This window comes from Pongo abelii, chromosome 7 (assembly GCF_028885655.2).
Source record: "Pongo abelii isolate AG06213 chromosome 7, NHGRI_mPonAbe1-v2.0_pri, whole genome shotgun sequence".
NCBI lineage: Eukaryota > Metazoa > Chordata > Mammalia > Primates > Hominidae > Pongo > Pongo abelii.
The window spans coordinates 107,086,717-107,107,132 of NC_071992.2; the positions used below are offsets into that span (position 1 = coordinate 107,086,717).

General features: G+C 37.0%; 1 protein-coding gene across 2 annotated transcripts in view; it reads left to right on the top strand.

Annotated features, from left to right (window-relative positions):
* The window catches only part of LRRC69 (leucine rich repeat containing 69), a 112,534-nt gene extending 94,891 nt beyond the window's left edge, over nt 1-17,643 (top strand). The window contains exon 9 of one of the 2 annotated variants that reach the window (XM_054518657.2): nt 17,276-17,642. In XM_054518657.2, coding sequence (XP_054374632.1) covers nt 17,276-17,386 — 111 coding nt within the window. In that variant the 3' untranslated portion in view covers nt 17,387-17,642. Of the gene's footprint in view, nt 1-17,275 lie in introns of both variants that reach the window. The other variant, XM_054518656.1, reaches the window with a different exon arrangement.
* Nucleotides 17,644-20,416: the final 2,773 nt, after the last annotated feature.

A 20,416-nucleotide genomic window follows, 5' to 3' on the forward strand; every position in this document is an offset into this window, starting at 1 on the left:
TTTAAAAATGTGAAAACCTTCCTTAGCTTACAAGTCTTATGAAAACAGGAGGTGGGTCAAATTTGGCCCGGGGACCATAGTTTTCCCACACTTATTCTAGACTATCCAATATTTGCTTTTAATACCAGAATTCCTTTCTGCTCTTGGTGAGTCCTTGGCCTTCCTTGGGCTAGCATAGTATAATATTGGGGGATAATTTTAAATAAATTAATAAAAACAGCTGCAGTTTCTGCCGTTCTGAAAATTATCATCTAGTGAAGGAGACAAACAAATAAGTAAACACAAATGTAACATAAATTGTGACTAACATGACATAAAAGAATGGTATATTAGTTTGCTAGGGCTGACATAACAAAGTACTACAAACTAGGTGCCTTAAAACAAGAGAAATTTAGGCTGGGTGCAGTGGCTCACACCTGTAATCCCAGCACTTTGTGAGGTCGAGGTGGGTGGATCACCTGACGTCAGGAGTTTGAGACCAGTCTGGCCAATATGATAAAATCACATCTCTACTAAAAATACAAAAATTACCTGGGTGTGGTGATGGGTGCCTGTAATCCCAGCTTCTTGGGAGACTGAGACAGGAAAATCACTTGAACCTGGGAGGCAGAGGTTGTAGCGAACCAAGATTGCACCACTGCACTCCAACCTAGGCAACAGAGCGAGACTTTGTCTAAAACAAAAACAAAAACAAAAACAGAAAAACAAAAACAAAACAAACAAAAAAAAACAAGAGAAATTTATTGTCTCACAGTTGTAGAGGCCAGAAGTTTAAAATCAGGTGTCATTTAATTTGATCATCTTGGTAAAGGCCCTATTTCCAAACAAGGTGACTTTCAGGGGCACTGGATGTTAGGACTTCAACATATGAATTTTGGCAGAAACACAATTCAGCCCATAACCAATGGGTTTCACAAGGAAGAGTATCAGGGAAACCCTTCTTTAAATCTGGGATAAGGGAAGTCTTCACAGAGGAAAGGATATTTTAAATAACACCTCAAAGGTAAAGAAGGTCAGGTAGAATTGTGGAAGAGTGTTTCCAGGAAACTGTTCCAGTAGGAACAGTGTGTATTAATGGGAAATCACTTTTTGATTTGAGGAACTAAAAATGGTTCAGTGTGATTAGAAAGTATTAATTGACTAGGAGAGTTGAGATAGGCAGGAGTTAGATCACAAAATACCACGTAGTTTACATTAGGAATTTGGCTTCTATTTAATGTGTGATGAGACACATTTGAGGAATTTTAAGTAAAAGAGTGGTATGTCCTAATTTACATTTTAAAAAGATAACATCTGCATAGAGAATGAATTAGAGGGCAAGGAAGTGAGATTAGGCAGTAGGCTATTTGCACTAGACCAGCTGAGAGATGATGATTGCAGTGGCAGTGGAGGGAAATTATGGATTGAAGATGCATCTTGGAGAAAGAAGTGATAAGACTTAGATTTCCAGGTTTTTTGGTTTTTTTGGCCTACAGAACTGTGTAAAGGAGATTTTTTTTTTTTTTTTTTTTTTTTTACTAAAATAGGGAAGACTAAGGGAGAAGTAGGTTTGTTGGGGAGAGATAGAAGTTCTGTTTTTGCACATGGTTAAGTATGAGACTCCTGCAAAATCTGGGAGCCTGAGCAACCTGGAAGCTATAGACTCCTATCTAGTCTGTTAGGCATGCTGGGAAGTCTAGGACTCATTGTTAGCTGTGAGTGTGTGTGTGGGTGGGTGGGAAGATTTTGGTAGGGAACTAGATATATGATCTCTAACATCATCTCTATCTCTAAAGAGTTTGATTCTAAGTCCTGTTGTTAGAGTGATTTGGGGTATCATTATGCTCCAGTAGTCTTTGTGCCAATAAAGGATCTGAGTTGTGAATATGCTTATATCTATCTTTTTTTTTTTCTTTCCGAGACAAAGTCTGGCTCTGTCACCCAGCCTAAAGTGCAGTGGTGGTGATCTTGGTTCACTGCAACCTCCATCTCCCGTGTTCAAGCAATTATCCTGCCTCGGCCTTTCAAGTAGCTGGGATTACAGGCGGCCACCACCACACCTGGCTTTTTTTTGTGTGTGTATTTTTAGTAGAGATGGGTTTTTACCATGTTGGCCAGGCTTGTCTCGAACTCCTGATCTCAGGTAATCTGCCTGCCTTGGCCTCCCAAAGTGGTGGGATTACAAGCGTAAGCCACTGCGCCCGTCCTCAGTGTATCTTATCACCAGCCACTCACCAAATTTACCAAAGAATCTTTTAAAAAATACAGATTATCCTACCCTAGACCTACTAAATCAGAGTCTGTAGCAGTAGGATCCTGAGCATCCACATTTTTATAAAGATTTCTAGCCGGGCACGGTGGCTCATGCCTGTAATCCCAGCACTTTCGGAGGTGCTGAGGCAGGAGAATGGTGTGAACCCAGGAGGAGCAGCTTGCAGTGAGCCGAGATCCTGTCACTGCACTCCAGCCTGGGTGACAGAGAAAGCCTCTGTCTCAAAAAAAAAAAAAAGGTTTCTAGTTGATTTTCATGTGCAGTCAAGGCTGAGAATCTCTGCTCTCCCTGTTTAGGGCTGTCCCAGTACCACAGGGAAATGGTTGTGTCTTACACACCTTACTAAGCAAGGCCTATGTGGTTTCTTACACGTAACAAAAAATTGAATATAAAAAAAGTTGAATGAATATTCATTGGTTGACTATATGAATTAATGAATTGTTAGTGACAAAGGTGTAGTATAGCTAATAGTGAAAAAAGAAAAGGAGGTGTTGGTGAAGGAGTAAATCCACTGTGGAGCACTGGAAGATGACAAACACCTTAATATGGCCTCTACGCTGGGGAGAATTCTTACTATGGCTGCCTTCAGGCACACTGTAGAGTTTGCTCTGTCAGTCTGCTTCTTGGACCCTATGCTGAAAGTCTTTCACTTTACTCCACTGTAAGTGGAACAAAGGCTCCTGCATACAAGTATGCTATGTTCCCAAGAATCTCCAGAGCCTGGATTAGGCCTTTCGCCTTTCGCAGCCCATGGCCTCCCCAGGGACAATTGATGAGTGCATGTGCATGCCGATAATGTATTCTTACTAGCATTATTAGTTGTTTCATAAGTTTACATTTCTAACTCCTGGATGAGATCATCACTACTTATGTTTAGAGATACATTATCTTTCTCAAAACTGTAATTGTGAAACTTTCTTTCATGAACTTCACTGTATGTGTTGTTCATCATGAGGTTCAACAAGGACAACTTTTTTTCCACCAACTTTTTAGTTTGAGAAATTAGAAAACAACACATAACTTGAATGAATAATACAATGAACATTTGTATACCCTTTACCTAGAGTTGCCGATTTTTAGTATTTTTTTTCCATTGGCCTTATCTCTTACTATTTTTTGCCTTTAAGGATGCATCTTGTCCAAAACAAATTTGATACTGACACAAGCCAAGAACGTAGCTACCTAGAAAGATTGTGTTATTACTTTCTAGGGAAAAAATAGAAGAATAGATTCAAATTATAAAAAATATGAATGAATGAATGAATGGATAAATAAATCTATCCTTCATACCAAGTAGAGAGATTTTATCAAGAGTTACAATGGATAACACAATATATGAGCCAGAAAATATGTAGGTTATTTTAGCTATACTAACCCACGCTTAGGACATGGAGGCTCACATTACTGGCCTGCTTACTTTCCAAGAAGCAGAGTACAGATTTTACAACAGCCACTTTACATAGTTCATTTATAATCCTGTAGAATGAAATCCGGGAACAGTCATCGGAGTTCACATCACCTGATGTCAGGTATTTACACATCACCTGATGCCAGGTATTCACGTCACCTGATGTCAGGTATTTACTCTGAACTAGCTTTGTGGATCCTGATAGACAGCCTGATAGACAGGATCCACAGAGCTAGTCCAGAGTAAAAGACCTAAGTCAGCTGTGGTTGTGGTGTAGAGCTACTACAATTTTTCTCACAATGTCCTTTACCAGAGTTTTTGACATTGCCAAGTATTGTAAAATGTTGCATGTGAAATGGGAGACTAAAAGGAAGGCTAGAAGTGGTTTCCTCTTGATCCAGTCATGTACAAATTATGTCTTACTAGACATAACCATGTGTGCTTAAGACAAAAAAATAAAAGTGGAAGAATCTAATCAGAGAATTCATTCTCAACTCAGTTACGTGTATATTGGGCTCTAGTGTAGTGGTTGCCTATAAAAGTTCTCTATGAATAAGAAACAGTGATTTAAGTTGTTCAGTTTTTCAATACCTTAATGCTCTTGCTATGGAAATGTCTTTGTCAAAGTTGAGTTGGTGTTTATATCAGAAAGCTTTGAAGTCTTCATGGCATTTAGCAAAATTTGTAGTAATCGATTTACTTGGTGTTGGTGTCTGTCTCTACCATTGAATACTAAGCTCAAGGAATTCAAGAACCATTCTGGTTTTGTTCACCTTTATAGAGAGAGAGAGCTTTGGACAATACCTGATAAAATTTTATTTCTACAGGATGATAAATCAAATCTGGATTTGAATACCAGCTCCTCCTTTAATTAGTTTGTCAACATATTACATCTCTATGTATCATAAGAAAAATCTGGCAAAGGTGCTGCCAAGGAGAGCTAATGTTAACATTTTTAAAAGCCCAGAATCTAGAACTAAACAGATAGCCAAAGCGAACATTAAAATAGTGGTTGAAAGTTAAAACCAGCTGGACCTTAAATACAAAGAGAAAAGAGAGCTCATCGGTGGGAAAATGAGGATAGAAATGTATGTTGGACCTCAAGATGGGAGTAAATATGTAATCTTGATCACATATGTAGCTATCTGTGAATTGTTCACATTATCATCTGGAATGGATTGTTATATGCAAGAGACATTTAATGAGTACAGCATGTCAGATTACTTGGAAACAGTTTTCAAAACATCCTGCTTTCCACTGGTGATATTCTGAACACCTTGGACAAGTTGCCATGTTTAATTGTGCTCTGACAGATTCCGTCTCAAAACCATCTGATGTGCTGCTACTCTTATTTCATGTCTGTCTTTCAGAAACTACAACCTAATACAAGCAACAACAGCCAGAATTTATTTGGTACTGAGTGTGCGTCTGGTACTCTGCTAAATATGTCACCTGGAATACCTCAATTAATGTCCAAAATAACCCCATGACACCAGTAAGAAATCTAAGGGAAGGAGAAACCAAGTAATTTTGCCAATTTCGGAAAGCTGCCAAGTAGAGGATATGGGCAGGGAACTCATACGTGTTATTCCTGATCCTTAACCAGAGAGTCTGGGCTATGTTTCCTATGCTTTTCCAACCTAGTTATTCCCCATTTACTTCAGCTGAACTGAAGACATTTATGTTAAAGATCCTTCTTCTGTCCTCATTTATTTATCCACTGAAACTTATTTATTTTTTTCTAACTATGCGTCAGATTATTTGCCAGGGCTGGAAATACAGAACGCTGATCCTCGAGAAACTCACATGTTCCCAGGAGAAGTGGGATAATAAGGATTGGAATCTGACAAGTTAGGTTTGATGTCCAGCCCTACCACTTGCCACCTGTGTCCTCTTACTTTCCTCTTCAAGGCTAAGCTTCCTCATCTGTCAAATGGCAATAATAATAATACCCATCACACAGAACTGTGGTTAGGGATCATGAGGTAATGCATAAACAGTGCTTAGTACAGTGGGTGCTCAACAAAGGTAGCATATAGTAGTAGGTGCTTAATAAGTATAATTTTTTTTATGTGTGTGTGTTTTGTAAACCAAGGCTTTCAGACAAGAAAGAGAGAATGATTGCATTCTTGTAATAAGCAGATGTGAAGCTGCACAGGATGCTGTGTGAAGAAGGCATCTCCAGTAAATGGGATAGTCCCTGTTTTAACCCTGGTGCCTACCACAGTGATTGTGTTTGGAGAATCCATAATAAATGTTCAGTTATTTTAAGAGGCATTTCTTAGAAATGTGCTTTGAAGGCTAGGGAGGCATTTAGAATAGATAAAGAATTAGTGGATAAGCATTTCAGGCTAGGCAGTTGCCTGTGCAGAGGTAATATTGTGCAAATATAAATTGCACAATGAGTACAGGGAAGTCACGGAAGGTGAGGTATGAGAGATGAAGTTGGAGAGAACAGCAGTGTGAGGTTACAGTGACTCTTTTGTGTGAAGTTTGGGCTTAATTTCAAAAGCTAGTGTATAAGTTGCTAGGGCTGTATAACAAAGTATCACAGACTGGGTGGCTTACATAACAGGAATTGATTTATTAACAATTCTGGAGGCTAGAAGTCTGAGAGCAAGGTGCCAGAAGGGGTTGGCTTCTCCTGCAGCCTCTCTTTTTGGCCTCTACATGGCTGGCTCTTTCCTGTGTCTTCACATGGTCTTCCTTTGGTACATGTCTTTGTCCAAATTTCCTCTTCTCATAAGGATGTCAGTCATATTGGATTAGAGTTCACTTTACTTGACTTCATTTTAACCTAAGTACCGCTTTAAAGACCCTATTTCCAAATACAGTGACATTCGGAGATACTGGGGTTTAAGACATATGGATTTTTGGGTGACACAGTTTAGCCCATAACAGCTACTTAGAGTTGTTGAAGTAGTGGGGTATGATGACATTTTTGCTTGACAAAGAGAGGCTAGACCTGGTGATGTGGATTTAAAAATTGTTTATATAAGTGAGACACTCGAAGCCCTGGGAATGAAGATTACCTAAGGAGATCTACCCAGTAGGGTGAGAAGACCAAAAAGACAGAACCTTGGAGGGCAATATTATTAAAAGGTGGCAAAAGCAGGAGTCAGCAAATGAGAATGAAAAGAAACAATCAGGGACAGAAGGGCAAAACAGGGAGAGTGGCACAAATTCTTCAGCTATAATACACAGATGCACAATAAACAGGGCTTTCTTGCTTTTTCTTCCACTGAACTTAGCTTTTATTTGGGCCCCCATTCTACTGGAAAGTTTACCTAGTTAATTCAAGGCTTATGTGGTAATTTTAGGATTTCCTAAGTCATTTCAGATTTTATCTTGATCTCTTAGAATTTCCTTCCCCTCCTTTCTGCCTATATTATCTAATTCTTGGAGTTTTTAAGTAGTGTCATGGTATTAGGAGGTAGGAGCCATATGTTCTGCCAATGTCGTGTTTCATGTGGGCATCCTCTGGTGTATGATCTTCCTATCTAGATCGAAGCTCTGTGGTGGTGTCTACTTCCCATTGGTCATGCTTCTTCCATGTACCCTGTGTCTTCTTGTTCTGATGTTGAAGTCCCTTTTGTTTGCTGGTTCTCTTTCAACCACTTCTACACTATTCTCTGGGCATAAGAAAATTTTGGCTGCTCTCTTACTCTAATATGGGCTCAAGAATGAGCTGACTAAAGACACCAAGTTGACAGATCCAGGGCTGAGGAGAAGAAACAGCACTGAAAAATCAAGAGGAAGGTGGTGTCCTTTGTGTCATTAAGTGGCAGGGCTGGAAGCAGGTTGCATCGATAAGAAGCCTGATGGGGCCGGGCGTGGTGGCTCATGCCTGTAATCCCAGCATTTTGGGAGGCCGAGGCGGGCGGATCACCTGAGGTCAGGAATTTGAGACCAGCCTGACTAACATGGTGAAACCTCGTCTCTACTAAAAACACAAAAAAATTAGCCAGACATGGTGGTGGGCACCTGTAATCCCAGCTACTCGGGAGACTGAGGAGGCAGGAGAGTCACTTGAACCCAGCAGGCGGAGGTTGTAGTGAGCCGAGATCACGCCATTGCACTTGCACTGCAGCCTGGGCAACAAGAGTGAAACTGTCTCAATAAATAAATAAATAAATGAATGAATAAATAAATAAATAAATAAATAAAAAAGCCTGGTAAGAATACAGAAGTGAAGCCAGCAAGTCTTGACTAATCTCCAAGAAATGTAGCTGTAAAAGGTTGGAGTGCTATAGAATATTCTTTGGAGGGTGAGGAAGGTTTGAAGAAAGATTTTGAAAATGGGAAGATATGTGCATGGTTGTAGGCTGTGGAAAGAGCTAGTAAGGGGGATGTAAAATTAGTCTGTCTTGTACACCAATTCAGGAAGAGTTTAATGCTGTGATTAGGTACTGCTACTTTAAAAATTAATAGAATTTTTAATAGAATTTGTTACTGCATGATGAGCCTTATCTATTCCATCATGTTAAGGGAATGAGTAAACCAAGAAGAGGAGATATGAAAGGTTTTAAACAACCAGAAGATGGGTAACGGTACTGCTTTTCCACTTACAAAATGCTTTTTACATATTTTTTTCTTTCAACATCTTTACTGAGTTCTTACTATATGCAAGGTACTGCGCTAAGCTCTCTGGATCCAAAGATGAATAAGATGCAGTTCATGCTATTGAGGAGATCACAGACTATTAAAATGTAACGTTAGAAGCATTGTCATAAAGCATTATATACCCATGCTATGGAGTCATAGACAGAACAAACAACTACTTTGGTGGAGGCTAAAAGGTAACTTTCCCAGGGGGTGACATTTAAGTAATAGAGTTTCTGGCCCTCATATTAACTTTGTGACTTGGTTTTCATTGTCTCTATTCACAGTTGAGGTAACTAAGACTAAGCAAGGTTAAGTAGTTTGTTCACAAATTTCAAATCTATCAAATAATAGAATTAGGACTTTTGCTTACCTGACACCTCCTGATACCACCTTCTGTCTCTTTTTTCCTGCACTAGAACATGCACAATTTCATTTTGAATCATAAGAGAAAGTGCAAATAAATTTATTGATTGATGATGATACCATTACTCCCAATAGCTATCTTTGTATATTTGAAACACTGTCATGTGAAAGAGAGATGAGGCTTTTCTTCTGTTGACTTGCAGAGTAGAAAATAGAACCACTGGCCATTCAGGTCAGATAGATAGAACTTTCTTACAGGATTTTAAACACAGATACACACACACACAGACACACACACACACAGACACACAGACACACACACACACAGGTTCACACAGACACACACACACACACACAGGTTAACATCAATCATCACTGAGGAAACAAGCTTGGAAGCAAGAGTAGGAAAATAAGGAGATTTGACATCTATATAATTTCACTTTAAAAATTAAAAGAGAATACATTTTTATGAATTAAATATGTCTGAGGGCATTATAAAAACAGCAACATAATGGCATAAGAATATAGCATGGATTAAAAACATAATGGTTAAAAGAGAAACCCATTAGCTAGGATCTACACCCTTTGAATGTCCTAGCTAATGGCAGAAAATGTTCAAATATTGAAAAAAGACAATTTCAGATTGAAAAAGCACATTGAGTGCCAAGCACAACAAACAAGAACAAATCCATACATAGACACATTTTGGTAAAACTATATACCACCAGAGTTGAACTATTAAGAGCTAAAGATGAAATGTTAAGAAAAGAGAGATCACCTACAAAGCAGCAGCAATGAACTGACATCAGATTTCTCAGTAACAGTAATAGATGCCAGAAAAAACAATGGCATACTATTTTCAAAGCACTAAGGGAAAATAACACAAAACAGACTTATATGTGTAGATACATTGATAGGCAAAAGCCATGGGAGTGTCAGAAAATTATAACAAGAAAAAATTTTTAAAGGAAAATTGTTTTGCTTTATAAAAACCATTGATTCTAGCCTTATTAAAATCATTAAGCTAATAATATTTAGTAAGTATATGATAGTAAAAAAGTATATGACAATGGAATTAGAATAAGTGTATACAGTTTGTTAATCATGCTAAATAAATTTAAGGATGCTTAAAATATTTAAAGATTGATAAAGAAAATTGAGATTTGAATATATATTACTAGATGTTAGCGATTAAAAAAAAATTAAATGCCGTTCATAAGTTCCTTGTTTCCAGAGTTGAAACAGAGTGAAAACATGCACAGAATACTTGGGGATGATAATCAGATTAACCACACTGGTAAACAATTGCTTTTATATATCTCTAGATTTTTATGTTAAGTAGACGACAATTACACAATTTTTTTTTTTTTTTTTGCCTGGAAGCCTCTCTTTCTGTTAAAATTTTTTTAATTTGTTAATTATCTCTTCAGAAACTAAACTTAGAGACTGCTGACCTTTATAGCAAATACTTTATCAGGAAGGGAGAACATATTTGATAATGCCAACGTCTGGTTGCCCCTGTTGTGCTTTACACAATGTTCTGCTTCTTATGGGGTTTACACTCAAAGGAGGGAGACACTGGATGATAAATGGGTCTTTATTCTCAACATAAAACAAAGAACAATCAAATATCAAGTTGTAATTGCTTCTATTCAGGTGAATGTAAAATTATGTCATGCTTGCTTTATGAAATAATGAGATGAGGATTGGAAAATAGTCAAACAATTTTATTCAGTCTCAAATATCAACCTTGATCATAATTAATCCAGATGCTTTTGTCTTTTTCTAAATGCTATAGTTCTGCCATCAAAGTTGAGTTAGTCCTTAGCAATTACAAAATGATCAACAATTTCAATGTAGTTGATATTTCAATATTAGCTACTGATGATACAAATCTTTGAAACAGCAACAAAAAATTATCCTTTTTAGTTACTACTAACTTTGTCTGTATTTGAACAATGACTTAGACCTAACCTAAATAGTCTCATAAAATTCTTTCCAAACACTTGAGTGATCCTGTGCCCAAGATATGCATTTAATAGTTTTCATTTCTTATAGTTTCGTTAGTTGAACTTAACATTTCCCCAGATTCCTTTAAAGTTGAATAGTTTAGGGAGGGAATGGTTTGGAACATGAACTATCAACCCTGTATTAAATGATGTAATGTAATTAAAACTACCCTCAAAAGAGATTAGACTGAGTAGGTCTCCCTATAAATGAGTGAAAACGTTCATCTACTTTATGAAAATAAATGAAAATTTGTAACTTTAATTCCTTTTTTATGACAAGCTGCCAGTAATGAAACATAAGATTACATTTAATAATTTTACTCATTACTTATAAAGTAAAATCTTACTTTGTAGTAAAAAGTTATTACTGTTAAGATACCACTGACATTCATTTATGAAACTGATCATTTCAACCAGTCAACTGTGAAAATTAATGTAGGTTTTAAAACATTTATGCCGTGGTTAGTCAATTTAATGTACATTAGGTACTAACAGGATCAGAAAGCATCACATTTCTAATTCTAAACAGCCATGAAAGTCATAAGTATTTACTGTTTAGAAAAATTAAAATGGATATATATTTCTTATTGTTTTATTCCAAAAATAGCAAAACAATTAGAGTATAAATGAGCTCATACACTGTGTCTTGATTACTTTTACTCCTATGAGAACTCCTGGAATACTCTTACCCTTTTGGAGAACTCTCCCTTTTGTTCTCAAACTGCTGGATACAGTCACAGTAGTATTCTGTATCTATCATTTTTTTTCTTCTAAATAATCTTACATTTTATTCAGCTTTAGTTTAGTTTTCTGAAGCTGTATACCATCAAAATGTTGAAAATTCCTTGTGAAATTCAGAGGATATTGATTATGCAGGGGGTGCTATGGGAGAGCAGGACCACTGTGTGGGGGAGGGAATGCTGCTTAGCTGGCTGGCTGGCTGGAACATGATGGGATTTTCTTTGTCGTTTCTGTTCTTATCACAGTCCAAATTGCCCTAAGGGTGGAATGACCATATAATGTATCATCTAAGCCAAGATGCTTTTGAGAGTAAAAGTGGATTTTATTAATAGCTGTAAAAACAACAGGAAACCAGGACTGTCCTTGGCAAATCCCAATGTATGGTTACCCTTGCTAAATGGAGTAGTTAACTTCAGAGCAGTGCTCATGTCACTTATCACTGTGGCATGGCAGTGATAAATTATATTTAGTCATTCCATAAATTTTTGAGGGCCTGCTTTAAGCAGGGAACTGAATGCTAAGTACAATGCGAATAAGTAGGGGAACTAGTCTGTCCCAAATGGTTTAAAATTTGAGTTTAAATGCTAAAGAGGTAAAAGATATTAGCAATAAAATCTAGATGTTAAATGAGTGATAGAGACCAACTGCTTTAGGATTCAAAGTGGAAGATGAGATCACTGTAGATTGTCTGGTTTGGGAAGTGCCTAGAAACACAGGACTTGTATATAGCCTTGAAATAGGTGGAATTCAGATACATGGAGAAGAAAGTAAAGAGAATGTTTTAGGAGAAGAGAATGGTAGGGAGGAGAATAAATCATGTTCATAGGGCAATGAATCAGTTAGGTTGGTTTGTGGATAGGAGTGGCAGGAGGAGACATTATTAAAAAGTTGAGGTCACATTCCATGAACCTGTCAAAGGATTAGATTAAGTAAGGAGTTTGAACTTGTTCTTGTTTGGAAATGAAACCCTACTGAACATGTGGGGGAAAACCAGTGAGATATATATATGTGTGTGTGTGTGTGTGTGTGTGTGTGTGTTTTAGAAAGAGTCACTTGGCAATAGTGTGCTGGCTTAATTGAAGTTTGAAGAGAAGAGAAGCTGAAGATAAGAGGCTAGTTAGAGTGGTTGCCTACTGTGGGTGTAAGGTGTGGTGGTGGAAAAGCAAGGAAAGTAAGCATCATAAGGAAGGAAGGACAATATAAATTGTTGATTGATTGAGCATGGGAAACCTCTGAGGGGTGTGAAGGAGAAGGAGTCCAGAAGGGAGCTGGTTTGGGAGGCAAGACCCCAAGTTGTATCTTAGACATGTTGAGTTTCGAGTGATGCCTGGATAATTCAAGTGAATATGTTTAACCCTCAGTTGGAGACAGACTGGCATGGAAAAGAAATATACTTCTTCAGTATGTTATTTGAAAACATGTGCACGTTCCAACAACTGTTCATTCTTCCAAACCATTCTGTAGTTGCTATTAAACTATAATAGAAATCCTCATTAATGAAAGAGCCTGGGAATCATACAATGACTAACACTAATCTATAATTTAGTGAACTTAGATTCTAATCTTGTCTCTACCTTGAAATATGAGGCCTGAGGTAAGTCATCTACCTTACTATATCACGACTAATTTCCTCATTTGGACAATGAAGGGATTAGACCAGTCTCTTCTAGCATGAAAATGTGTTGATTCCATAAGCAGGGAGGGCTGCCATTGTTATGCTTTTCAAGTCCTGCTAATTTGGAACATGATAACAGTATTAGTTTTCCATTGAAGCTGTTAACAAATTCCCCAAAGCTTGGTGACTTGGCAGAAATGTATTTTTTATTTTTATTTTTATTATTATTTTTTTTTACAGTCAAGTAGATCAGAAATTCAACATGGGTCTCACTGGGCAAAAATCAAGATTTTGCAGGCTGGGTTTCCATCTGGAGGCTCCTGGGGAGAACTATTTTCTGGCCCTTGACAGCTTCTAGAGGCCCCCCATATCCACTGGCTCATGGTTCCTTTCTTCCATCTTCAAAGTCAGTATTGGCAGATCTAGGCCTTCTCATATCACCTCACTTGGACCTTCTCTTTTATCTCCCTCTTCCACTTTAACAACTCTTGTGATTACATGGCGCCCACCTAGATAGTCCGGGATAACTTCCTTATCTCAAGGTCCTTAATTTAACCCAACCTGCAATGTCCCTTTTGGTATGTGAGGTGACATGCCTATTCATGGATTTCAGGAATTAGGATGTGGACATCTTTGGGGGGACATTATTTTGCCTACCGAGATACCTTTTCCTGAGAAAACAGGAAACCATCTTATGCTCTTTTTCTATTCCTTGTGCTTCATATAATATTGAAATCTTATCCAAACTTTTTACTGTGCCATATAAATATATATTGCAATAGTTTTTAATTTCTCAAAGTTTAAAATATGGCAGTGATGGTTACCAATTATGTTGAATGATTTTTAAAAATTTCTCAATTCTACCATTCAACAAACATAAAACTTAGCAAAGAGTAATATTTGAATTTAAAGAGGAAAACTACTTTTTAAAAAACATGTAGAGAATATAATCATGTGTTTGTTTGCTTTAGAAAATAATGCAAATATTAATGGTGAAAAAGTAAACTGTATTATAGGATTTCACTTTTTAAAGCTTTTTGCTAAAATGACATTTTTTCAAAATAAAAGCATATATAATCACAGACCAACTCCTTTTCCTATTCACTGACCTTGGCTTGACAGAAAGGATATTTCATTGAGTGTTTTGATTTCTATCTATAAACAATGACAAAAGCAGTATTTGTCTTTGACAAAATCATGAGGTTTTGGTAATTGAGGTTTGTGAAGAGAGGTCCTCTATAACAGGGAGTGTCTTTATTCCTTTGTAACATGCTCATTTCAAATGGACATATGTCGTGCCAGTAGAAACGGTTGCAATAATGCCACAAATAGAAATACAAATTTAAAAGGGAAGCAAGTGGTAAGGTGGTACGAGAATTTCATGTTATGCAAACATTACTAGAGATGATGAATCTAGATGGAAAAGTGTAATACAAAGAAATTATGCTGAGTTGTTTTTCTAAGTTAAATTTCTAGAAAACAATTCATAGCCCTGAAAAATATTGTATAAGAAATACAAATTATTAAGTTAGAGAATAATCACCTTCAAAGTTTCATGTTCACTATAAAACTAACAATGGGCATTTAATAGACTTCTAAAAATCTCACCAAAATATTCATTTTATTCTAATTAACTAAACAATGTTTCCCCCAAGAAGGGGAAAGAGGGACGCAGACACTTTGCATTCCTGCTTGCAATAAGAGCCAACCTAAACTCTGCCCATGCAATGTCCTAATGACACAAGGGAAATGGCTAAAACCACACTGGAAATAGAAAATGCCTTTAATACTTTCTATTATAAACTTTTCACCTCATGAAGAAACTGGACAAAGCAAATCAGCTGTCGAACTTGTTTCCTTAGTTTATATTTGTTTCTTTCTCTAACTTCCTCTTGGTTCTTAGCTCTATTAATTGTTCAGGTTTCTTAAAGAGGAGCTGAGAAAATGTATGTAGCATGTTTTATTTTCAATAGTTCTTTAATTCTAGCTGAGATATGTTACAGAAGTAGGCAGGATTAACTGGTTGGGTGAGATGGTTGTCTAGTATATGGAAAAGGAAAAGACCATATTTAGCCTGTCTTTTGCCATTTGTTCTCCAACCACAATTTCATCACTTAATCATTATAATCTAGTTAGGGAATTAATATTATATCTTATATAGTAGATTTAAAATATTATATGTGTGTGTCATTCAAAAATACTTATTAAATCTTTTCATTTCTGGACTAATGTATTGTTGATATCCCATGATTTAAAATTTTATGGTCTATTTATAGTTTATACTGTATTGTTTCCCCAATACAATATGCACATTCTTGAATTTATGCTCTCATAGTTCACCCTCCCTGAAATGTCCTTTTGGTTTCTCCCCACGCAGACACATTCTCGTCAACCTTCAAAACCCAGCTCACCTTTTTCTTATATTGTGAAATCTTGCTTAATATGCAGCCTATGGTGTCTCCTTCCTCTGCACTCATATAGAACTTATCTTTGGGCTGAGCCATATGTTTCTATTTGTGTATGTGTGTATGATTATTGTCTTTCCAACTAGATGCTAAGATTCTTAGAGGCAGGGATTGTTTGCTGTATATCTTTGTAGCCTGACACTTTGCCTAATGTGCAGATTTTAGGTAACTTATAATTTGTCAGGACTCGTGGTTGCAAATTAAAGAAACCCAACTCATATACTAACTTAAGCAATGAAGAAGGTCCAGGGATGAATCTGGCTGAAGATTTTGTCATATCTAAATTAGGTTTCCAAATTTATCATTGGAATCTGTCCTTTATTTATTATCTCTGCATTCCTTTGTTTTGGATTTGTTTTCCAGTGGCTGCTGCCTAAATTGTGTCTTTTGGGAGTAAAGGGAGAGCTTCCTTCTCCCAATAGATGCAGAGAATGTCCTGGGGCTGATGTTTATTGGCTTCCTTGAACTGTCTTGCCTTATGTGCTTACCCCAGGCTAATCACCATTGTCAGAGGGAAGCAAGTGAGTCATTGCCTGGGCAAGTGAGAAAAGTTGCCATTTCACTCCCCCAGAATATGCACTGAGATTGGAGGAGTGGTAGTTGCCTAAAGGAAAAACAGGGCTTTTGTTCCAGCACAATGGGAAATGGATCCCAGACAGGAAAAACCAAGACGTCCACTGAGGAGTTCAGAACCTGTTTGCTGATTGATGAATTAATATCTTTGTAGGAAAAAAGTCAGGTTTGTAGATATTCTGTACCATTTTTCACCTTCATCCAAAATATTTTATGGTTAGGATAGTGCTGTGTATCCTCTAAGTGCTTCACAGCCACTGTTGGAGGTGGATGTGAAGGGGATATGACTTATGACTTTGGCTCCCTGCTGATATATCACCAGGGTTAGAAGGCTGTTACTCTCTCAAGGGTGGATCAATAACTGTGCTTACCTGTCTGAACCTTTCAATAGGATCTCAGAGTTCTTTTGTGGAAGAGTGAACAGAACAGCAATCAAATCTCTCATTGTGGGTTGTGATGGTGTTGGCCAAATGGTTTCATGGTAAAACTAAGCAGCATTATCAACCAATTAAATATTTCCCAGTTACCAGTTGTGGAAATCTTTTGGATTCTCTCACTGAGAGCTGTGTTGATTTCAGAAGATGATTAAAAAACATAGAAATGGTAAGCTTTTGAGGTTACCATTATTTCAAACATAAATTGTCAATTTATGTACACTAAATTGGCTAACAGTTTTGACTGCTTATTTTGTACACTAAGAAGTGAGATTAGAAATATTTGAAGTACAAAAATTTAATTCATGTATTAGGCAACTTGCCTGAGACCCAGCCAGTGAAGATCTTAATGAATGTGCAGACAGTGAACAAAGAATTTTAGGAAGATTAATTTCCATGGCAACTGCATGCTGGGCAGGTAAAACCAAGATGCCCATTAAGAAGTTCAGTACATATTTGCTGATTGATCATTTTAATACCCCTGAAGGACAAAAGTCAGGTTCATGTAGATTCTGTATGATTTTTTCACCTTCATTTCAAACACTTTATGGTTAGACTACATAATGATATGTTTGAATAAAATCACACATAATCTTTCATCATTTGGATTTTGTTTAGCATTTGAGTATGACTTTCTTAGCTAGTTAAGTTTGTGTTTTTATGTGTGAGAAAAGAGCAAATCAAACATAAATAGAATAGTGCGTCCTTTAGAAATCAATGTTCTGAAACCTCTGAGAAGGCAAATATTTATTTTAATGAAAAATATTTATTGAACACTGCCTAAATTTTATTTTTAATCTTTACTTTTTAGGACTGGAAGATAAGCAAGAATCTGCAGCTGGTGCCTCTCCAAGTATTAATTTGTTCTTACAAATGTTTTACTCAACGTGACCCTAACCTCTTCGGAATTGCTCAGGTGTAGAACAGGTGAGGTGCTCATTCATAGCCTCACTCAACTTGCCCTCTCAGCTCTGCATACACAGATTATGCCCTACTTAAGATACCATGCCTGTTCTCTTTGTCAACACATTAAATAAAGGAAGAAAAATAATTCCATTATAACGTTCCCAATCTAAGCACTACAATCTGCCTTTAGCTTGCTTAGATTCTAGGTGTGCTTTTTTTGGCTTAAAAAAGTACAAAAAAAAATTGAAAAATAAAGATTTGTGTGGCAAGTGAGTCATTTTTTCCTGCTGTTTTATGACCACCACTCCCCTTTTTCTAGGTGAGTATTAAAAGACTTTGATGGGGAAAAGTATTTATTTTATGAATGTTTTGCAATTGAAAAGGAATCACTGTTTTGTGCTAGATAGTTGTATTACATTTGTGTGATTTCATTTGAGGCACTAATATCTATTGACCTTCACAGAAAAAATGAGTAGAAGCCGGGAAACTCAGGTTTGGTAACCCCTAATATCACTTTGTGACTGTTTTTAATTTTTTTTTCTCGTTTTAAAAAAATTTTTACATGACAAACTGCTGAGGCAGTAGTGCAGAAATGAGAATTGTGCTCATATTCTTTAAGGACAACAGAAAAGTAGAAAAATAAGTTATGAAAATACGTGGTGTGCTTTGCACAGACCAGTGGTTCTTGGAATTGTGTTCTATTCAGCACCATCCACATCAGTTGAGAACGTGTTAGAAATACAAATTATCTGGCTCCACTCCAGAACCACTGAATTAGAAACTTTGGGAGTGTGGCCCAGAAATTGCTATTTTAACAAACCCTCCACGTGATCTCTTTGCATGCTCTAGTTTGAGAACCACAGGATAGACTTAGATAAAGCTGCTGCATGTTCAGAAAAGTGAGAAATGTCATTATAATTTTATATTTAAACCCCACCAGAAATCTATTTCTTCTTGTCACTACGTATGGTCCTTCTGGTGGAAAGCTGAGTGGAGTCTCTCATCTTCCAGGTAGTTATTATCAGGTTACCTTCCTAGCAAGGCCTTTTATGAGTTTAATTCAGGTTCTTTATGCATCAGAGTTGCCTCTGGCATAACTGAGAAGTGAAATCAATGGAGCACAGCAAAGAGATCCTCAAACCAGAGAGCAAAGTTCAGGCCCCACTGAGACAGAGACGGGGCCTCAAGGTAACTTTCTAAAGGCTCCATTAACCAAGAATGCATTTTAAACAAAAATAAAAAACCAAGTACAAATGAGCTCATCAAAAATGCGTTACAGGGGTAAAGTATGTATGCCTATTTTGAGGGAAAATTGCTCAGTAAATTGATTTTGATTAGGGAAATAATGTCTTATAACCTAAGCTGTTGAAAAAGTGTTTTTGTTTTTTTCTTTATTTCTTCTAAAAAAAAAAAAAACTGGGATACATGTGCAGACCATGCAGGTTTGTTACATAGGTATACGGGTGCCATGGTGGTTTGTTGCCCCTATTGACCCATCCTCTAAGTTCCCTCCCCTCATCCCCTACCCCCCAACAGGTTCTGGTGTGTAATGTTCCCCTCTCTGTGTCCATGTGTTCTCAACATTCAACTCCCACTTATGAGTGAGAACAGTGGTTTTTGGTTTTCTGTTCCCGTGCTGGTTTGCTGAGGATGATGGCTTCTAGCTTCACACAAGTGCCTGCAAAGGACATGACCTCATTCATTTTTTATGGCTGCATACTATTCCATGGTGTATATGTACCATATTTTCTTTATCCATTCTATCATTGATGGGCATTTTGGTTGGTTCCATGTCTTTGCTATTGTAAATAGTGCTGCAATAAACATACGTGTGCATGTGTCTTTACAGTAGAATGATTTATAATCCTTTGGGTATATACCCAGTAATGGGATTGCTGGGTCAAATGGTATTTCTGGTTCTAGATCTTTGAGGAATCGCCACACTGTCTTCCAGAATGGTTGAACTAATTTACACTCCCACCAACAGTGGAACGCTCACCAACAGTGTAAAAGCATTCCTATTTCTCCACAGCCTCACCAGCATCTATTGTTTCCTGACTTTTTACTAATCACCATTCTAAGTGGAGTGAGATTATCTCATTATTGTTTTGATTTGCATTTCTCTGATAATCAGTGATGTTGAGCTTTTCTTCATATGTTTGTTGGCCACATAAATGTCTTCTTTTGAGAAGCATCTGTTCATATCCTTTGCCTACTTTTTGATGGGGTTGTTGGTCTTTTTCTTGTAAATTTGTTTAAGTTCCCTGTAAATTCTGGATATTAGACCTTTGTCAGATGGGTCGATTGCAAAATTTTGGTCCCATTCTGTTGGTTGCCTGTTCAGTCTGATAATAGTTTCTTTTGGTGTGCTTCTAGAAGCTCTTTAGTTTAATTAGATCCTGTTTGTCAATTTTGCCTTTTGTTTCAATAGCTTATGCCATTTTGTCATGAAGTCTTTGCCCATGCCTATGTCCTGAATAGTATTGCCTAGGTTTTCTTCTAGGGTTTTATGGTTTTAGGTCTTACACTAAGTCTTTAATCCATCTTGAGTTAATTTTTGTATAAGGTGTAAGGAAGGGATCCGGTTTCAGTGTTCTGCATATGGCTAGCCAGTTCTCCTAGCACCATTTACTGAATAGGAGATCTTGCCCCATTGCTTGTTTTTTTCAGGTGTATTGAAGATCAGATGGTTGTAGATGTGTGGTATTATTTCTGAGGCCTCTATTCTGCTCCATTGGTCTATCTGTCTGTTTTGGTACCAGTACAATGCTGTTTTGTTTACTGTGGCCTTGTAGTATAGTTTGAAGTCAGGTAGCATGATGCCTGCAGCTTTGTTCTTTTTGCTTAGGATTGTCATGGCTGTACAGGGTCTTCTGTGATTCCATATGAAATTTAAAATAGTTTTTTTTAATTTCTGTGAAGAATGTCAATGGTAGTTTGATGGGAATAGCATCAAATCTATAAATTACTTTGGGCAGTATGGCCATTTTCATGATATTTATTCTTCCTATTCCTGAGGATGGAATGTTTTTCCATTTGTTTGTGT